General features: G+C 24.4%; 1 protein-coding gene across 1 annotated transcript; it reads left to right on the top strand.

Annotated features, from left to right (window-relative positions):
- Positions 1–4932: 4932 nt before the first annotated feature.
- OCT59_004706 (uncharacterized protein) lies at positions 4933–6905 on the top strand (the record flags this gene model as incomplete). The annotated part of the gene is made up of 5 exons (XM_066137873.1): positions 4933–5245; positions 5324–5661; positions 5742–5862; positions 5936–6660; positions 6894–6905. The coding sequence occupies 5 exons, from the start codon at positions 4933–4935 to the stop codon at positions 6903–6905; spliced, it is 1509 nt and encodes a 502-aa protein (XP_065997071.1).
- Positions 6906–7650: the final 745 nt, after the last annotated feature.

Below are 7650 nucleotides of genomic sequence, written 5' to 3' on the forward strand. Positions count from 1 at the left end.
AAATCAGTTAATACAAAAAATCTCTGGCAGTTACATTTAATTATATCATTCTTTGAAATTATTATTTTTTTTTTAGAAAAAAAAAAATTTATAATATTTAGCTGTATATCAATAAACTCCATAAATTGTAAATTAATGGTAATAAAATGTTTTTAAAGCAATAGTAATAATTTACTAATAAATAAACTTATTTTGGAAAAATAAAATAAGTAATTTGATCAGATAGTCAAAATTTTTATAATGCGTCCATTTCAATTTTCTCGTTCGTCATGAGCGTCTCAAAGATCATATAATGTCTAAGATTTTTCATCTTACCGTAACCTATATGTCATAATCTAGCTTAATCAGGAAAAAATATTTAGAAATGAGTTATTGGATTTTTCGTTGTGATATTGCAAATTAATCTGTGTATTTTTGCCTGTACTGTATACTTCATAATAAAAGCTTAAGTCGTTCTTCATACATACAATACCGTACTATAAACTATTAATATATTGTTAAAAATTCCAAAAATAGTATTTGATTTCTTGTTTACAAATTATTCTGTTTGTTAAAATGGGATTGCAAATGCCCCAACTATGAACGTTACTCCGTCTAACTCCACTATGATGGCGACGCATCTGTGTACCCTACTCCTGTATAGGTCCTATTTGAACACTAATAAAAAATCATATACTTTCCAAACATATTAAGTGAATAGATTGAATTTTCATTTTTTTGTGAAAAATTAAAATTTGATCGTATAATTTTGGTGAAGTAACAAACCATTGGAAAGAAAAAAATTTTTTTTTTTATAGATCATAAATAACTTTTAACGAAAAATTCGTAAAAATTAATAGCAAATATTAAATAATTTCTGATTAAAAAAATCTCAATTGTATTAATTTTATCGAGATAAAAGAATCCTATGATACAGTAATTATTCATGTTCTACATTGTTTATCATAATTTTATTCCATAAGACTTCAAAACGGTAGTCTAGTTTATCGAACCCCAGTACGAATTCATTGTTTTCATATATATTTATTATTTATGGATTTATAATTTATACTATGTAGAATTTTCGATATTTTTATATAAATAATGATCAAATAAAATAGCCATCAGTGATCATGTTACTTATTTCCGTAATCTGTTTTTTATTAGCTTATTATACTGGAGAATTTTTTAAAAGATTTTCTAAATAATATTTTAAAATAATTTTAATCATTTGAGAAAATTTCAATTGAATGAATAAAATACAAGCTTGAAAGCAATTATAAAAATTCTGTAAATTTTCTTAATGAAAAATCATGAAGAAAGTAAAGAAAGCTTTGTACGTTTCACAAGTGTTAATAAAACAATGCCACTTACTTGCCTATTGTTTTTGACATTATTATTCCAAACGCGATAATAAAACTTAATTACTGATCTGATATTCGTACCGGAATAATAACTCCATCATTGAATCGATCACAACGCTCTTTCTATATAGTGGCTGGTATATATTTTTTATATTCTCCTTGTGACCTAAGTAATATGAAAATCACTGATTATAAATATAAGCGGTTTTATAATTTATTTATCCTAATATGTACAGTACATACACGTATTAAAGCGACCTTCTTTGATATGATCCAATACTTTTTGCTTGAATATTGTTTCAGATGCATTTACTGTATATCCAATTAACTAGGTTTCGATGGTTCCTAGCTTTTAGTTTCAGCAATGAGTTGACGAGCTTCTATTTTTAAAGTAATTTTTTACGTTAAAAATAATTCAAAAATATAGCACACTCAAAGACAACTTGGTACCTACCAGTATTACGATATATTATAGAATCAGTAAATGCAACAACTAATCCATCTCTAACCAAAGTAAATATAATAATAGAATCCATTATACCTTACTTAATCAAGCAACCCGCCAACCTATTATCTAATTATTTTAATGAAAACAAACTTTATTTAACTTATTAGTACCAAAATTAAAAGACATGACAGATCAACTACAGCTATTAATAATTTTCCATTGGTCGCTTCTTCTAAAATACATAACCATTTATTAGTTAAATAATAGTTAATAATAATCTTTATTATAACAATAAAGATATAATCAAATATTTACAATAAAATTATCAATAATTGAATACTTTACCCATATACATTTTAAACACATTCAGGTTTTTTAGACAATTCTTTTTGAGTTTGCTTTTACTTTTCCTTGACTGAAGATAGGGAGAGTAGATCGATCGAAATATATTTTTTTTTTTCACGAAAAAAAAATGGTGTTACAAATAAATGGGCACGTGATTAAATGATCGGTATTATCACGTGTAAATAGAATTAATTGATGACGTTATTGTTTATTTAAATTGGCCGTATTTAATCCTTGGCCATCTTAAAATGGGGAAATGAGAAAGCTTATTTTGAGAATTTTGCAAAACCAATTTCATTTTAATGTACTTTTTGCATAAAGGGAAGCATAGATTAGTAGGTCTATATAATTTTTCAAGAAAATATTACAGTAAATTATTTTATTCTAAGCTCAATATTATTGTAAACCGGTTGTAAAAAGTAAGGGGAAATTAGTTAATATATACAGTATACTTATGGGTTAAACTACAATACATCTGATTAAATACAAGCATAATTTTATCTTACATATTTTTTTAAATTTCTGCGTCGCTTGCCCTGTAAAAATGTTTGATCCGTTTCCATGTTTTTTCCGTGAATGTATCATTTATAGTCTTAAAATCATTGAAATTTTCATCTCTTTAACACGAATATCCGTGAATGTATCATGTATGTATCATTTTCACGGAATTTTACGAAAGCCACGGAAACTTTCGGATAAAAATTTTTTATAGAGTTGCATTGGATGATTCGTAAATTAAAATATTTTTTTTTTCTAATTTTAGTATTAGCATCATATTACCGAATAAAAATAAAATAAAATAAGATAAAAAATTTTTAAATAACGTAATTTATTAGAAGAAAATAATTTAATACAATATCAGATTAATTCAAGTTCAGATAAACAAAAATTTTTACATTACGGCCTAGAAAATAAACCTATATATTTTTACAAGAAGTCAGTTTAAAGAACATTTTCTTAGAAAAAATATTGAAATTCTAAGAAAAATTTAATTAGTCTTGATTTATCATAATTGAGTTTAAAAACGTATGGGTGTAAACTATAAAGGAAAAATTGTTATTGCTATTACTACGTAATTCATAATTAGTTCTAAAAAGATTTATTTTCGAGTAGAAATTAGAAAATTTTTTGTATATTAACTAACGTTTGCTTTCAAAATTAACGTTGTCAATAAATTAAAGTCGATCGAAAGATAGTTTTAGAATTTAGGATACTTTCATTATGTAAAAATTACTTCTATTATCGAGTTTCCATTTATTTTCAGCCTATTAAAATAACTTAAAGCTTTTAAAGTCACATTTATTGTCGAGTTAATTCCATAAGAATATTGCAAAGCGATTAGATTGGTACTTGTTTATATATTTAACATCATTCACTCTATAAGAATGTAGATTCCAAATTTTTTTCGTAAAAGTAGTGAATGTAATGGAAGTATTTAGATAAAATCTTATAGGCTAAATATAATGAGTTAATGACGATTTAATGATCTATATTTTTCAATATGTATATACATATATATATATTTGGTTGGTTCTTGAAAAGAATTTTTTAATACTCTTTTTTGCATTTTAAAATCAGAAACTATAATCTGAAAAATAAATTTTTTCGGCCTTTTAAAATGTACAGATTCACTTATCACATTACATCCGTTCGATATGGCTTTTTTAAAACCCTAAATTGATCTTCTATTAAATAGAATAACAAATATAACCTATACACATCAATTATAATTAAGGTATTTATGCAATGTGCAGCTTAAAAAGATCCAATTAATCTTCTTTTCCATTTACGTCTTGAAAATTGTCACTTATACTTATAAAAATTCTGAACCTTTACCATTGTTCCATATATTCACATCTTTATATTATTTGAAATATTATGAGCGGCATTTTGAAATTTTTTTTATCCAGAATTGTTTCAGCATAGTTAAAGAATTGCTTGTAAGTTCCAACTCGCAGGAAATAAGCATACCATAATACCATCCAAATTCATTAACCATAGTCCGTGGTCAAATAAAGATATGTATCTCGTCGTAACAAATTGATAATAGTGTTGTATCTTGTGTAATATTAACAGTATCCTGCCCATAAAGTTAGTTTTTTCTATTTTTTTCGTTATGTGATCAGTGATCCCGTGGATGGTATGTTGTGAAACATCACGTACTTGCGGCGACTCATTACTCGGTTATTTTTCATCGTGATTTTTGATTTTTGTAATATTTTTCCCACTAGCACTCCCTATTTCGCTATTTCTTTCCTGCATGATCGTCATGATACAATTTAAACCTTAATTTTTGTTAAAAAATGTTATTTTCATAAACACAAATGATCCACAGTTATAAACAAACAAATATCAAAATCGGATAACAACTCATTAATGATAACCATATAGAGAGTATCCAGTAACACAATGATCATTCAATCATTTGTTAGAATAAAGAATTTTCTGTCAAAGTACCCAATAAGATAAGACGGATCGGAAAATATGTATTTCTGATAAATTTATTGTTTAATCTTATCAAATCTTTGATTATCGATTTCCAAAAAAGAAAAAAAAATAAAAATACTATAGGCTATAGAAAGTCTATAAAAGGGGTAAAAATAATTTTTTTTTTCGTATGACCAAATTTATTAAATGCATGTTTTTTTTTTATACGTCCATTAAGCCAAATATTACACAGTTTCTACACGATAAAAAATACGTGTTACTTTAAATTATTTTAAATAAAATGATAATAGACGTTTTCAAAGCGTTAATTATTAAAGGAAAATATACTTATATATTCCTTATTATCAAATGGATGAAATTTTCATAAAAGTCGACGAAACCTATCACGATAAAGTCGATAGTGACGTTCATAATAGTGAAATTATTGAAAAACTACATAATGGACATAATGGTAAACCTATTACGAAAATAGAAATATCACCAAAAGGAAAATATCTCGTTACTTATAGTGAAGGAGATAAATCACTTATTTGTTGGAATGTCGAAAATGTAGATGGGAGTCAACTTAAATCGGAATTTTCTGTCAATTCTGATAAAAGATTAAACCAAATATGTATTTCCGATGATAAGAAATTTGCGTATACTTATAGTTGGTATATAGGTAAGCATTTTTATAAATTTATGCAGACTAAAAGATTAATTAGCGTGATTTAATATCTATTCGATTATATTTTATTAGATATATACCGATATGACATGATGAATAATCGTCAAAAAATTGAACTAGATTGTGACCTCATTTACGATGACAGTAATCCATATGATTATTGTACTTTTAATTTAAAAGATGAACTTATTTTATATTGTCGTGGCACAATTTTTATCTATTCAACGCAAACTAAAAGTAATCAATGGAATTGCATAAGAATGTATAAAAAATCAGGAAATTTTAAATTCATTAGCATATCAAAATATGATAAGCTTTATTTATATTCAAATAATTCCATTTATGAATGGAATCTTGTTACTGAAAAAAGTATAAAGATATTTGGTAATGACAAAGAGATGAGATATATGGTAATAAAATATTAATCATTCAAATATTTCGTTATATGAAGTATTTTGTAATTAATTACTATTTGTCTATTTTATAATAGAAGTCAGAGCTTGTCAAAATTTCCAGTGATGAGAAATTTATTTGTACAAGAGTTATAGATAAAATAATTATTTATTCGATTGAATTAGAAGTATCAATTGCTTCTTTTGATATAAATAATGGTATTGTATATCTTTAAATTTATATCTTACAACTACTATTGCATTTAATTAATAATAATATTTTTTTTTTTAGTTATCCAATTACATATGCTTATAAAGCATCCTGTTTTATATTCTTTATTACGTCCTTTACTATTTTCTTTATTGAGTAATATTCCAAGAAAAGGATTTTTGAATTCCATGATGGATCATTTACCAAAAAAACATTTTTATCTTCCTAATACTATTCGAACTACGAGCAAATACGCGTTTGGAATTTTGGATGGAGATGTTTGGAAGATTAACTTGGAAAAAATGGAATTAAATATTAGTTTTTTAATCAAAAATTCTAATGAATTAAATAATGTTAATAATTCTGATGAAATTGTTGAAAATTGGTATTTTGAGATTAATGAGGACCTATATCAAAACATTGTTCCTGGTAAAGATGATAGGAATAAAAAATATGGTGATGAATTAATGGACCTAATAGATAATACTCTTTCTAAACCACTTAATGATAAGGAAACATTTTTAATGTATGGTGTTGGATTATTAAAATTTGCAATTAAAGAAAATAACTTGGAATTAATAGATGATATCTATAAAAAATGTATTAATTATTTTAAAGAAGATTTAGGAAACAATAATATGTCTTTAAGTATTATCACTTCTACAATGTCATTATTGAATGAATATTATCCAGAATATATTTTAAGATATTCATTAGAAACTACAATGATTATAGATACACCCTTTTATAGTACAGTACATAAAAATAACAATTTACATCTAAGTTCTTTTCAATATCCCCAAATGGTTAATATAACTCAAACTATTTTGTGGGCAAGATATAATATATTTATGAGAAAATTACATGATAGGAATATATATACATTCATGATATATATAGTACTAAATATTATTCAATTTTTAATAATTCTACCCCTTTCACCTATTTATTTTACTACATATTATATATTATTAAAATACCATCTTATTAATAATATTTATGTAAGTGATATGCTTTCTTATTTTTATTTAATTCCTAGTTACTTTGTTAATGTTTATTATAAAATATTTCCAAGATCAACAATTACAACACCAACAATTATTTTTATGAATCCTTATATTAAATTTGTTAACTATCCACAAAAATATAATTGGTTTTTGGAATTGATTAAACCTAAATCTAGTCCATTTGTTAAAACAATAAATAGAGATATTTACAAAACATGGAATGGAGAAGCATTAATTAATTTTAAATGGGATACCTATGGAAAGTATTATTATGCAGTGATTTGGATTGGATTTATAGCTTTACTTGGATGTTTTACGGCTGCTGCAACAATTCCTCAACAATATATCAATGAAGAAATTCAAAATCAACTTCTAATTGCTTCAATCATACTTGGATTTATTCATCTTAGTTTTGAAGTACGTCAATTTATTTATAATCCAATTAAATGGGCTCATGATTTTTGGAACTTATTTGGTATATATAATATTTTATTTAATCATTTTAATAAATAAAAAGTATCATATTATTAATTATTTTATTTTATTTTATTATTATTATAGATGTAATTGCATATGTGCTCCCAATTTATACTTCTATTCGTTGGCTTCAAACAAATGAAACAAATTTAATTCCATTACTTTCCTTTTCATGCTTATTTTTAGATATAAAATTTTTGTTATTTTTTAGAGCAATAGAATATTTTGGTATATATTTTGCAATAATTATCAGTGTTGCAAAACAAATTGTTTCTTTTTTAGTTGTTTTGTTAATTATTATAATAAGTTTTG

This window comes from Rhizophagus irregularis, chromosome 13 (assembly GCF_026210795.1).
Source record: "Rhizophagus irregularis chromosome 13, complete sequence".
Classification (NCBI taxonomy): domain Eukaryota; kingdom Fungi; phylum Glomeromycota; class Glomeromycetes; order Glomerales; family Glomeraceae; genus Rhizophagus; species Rhizophagus irregularis.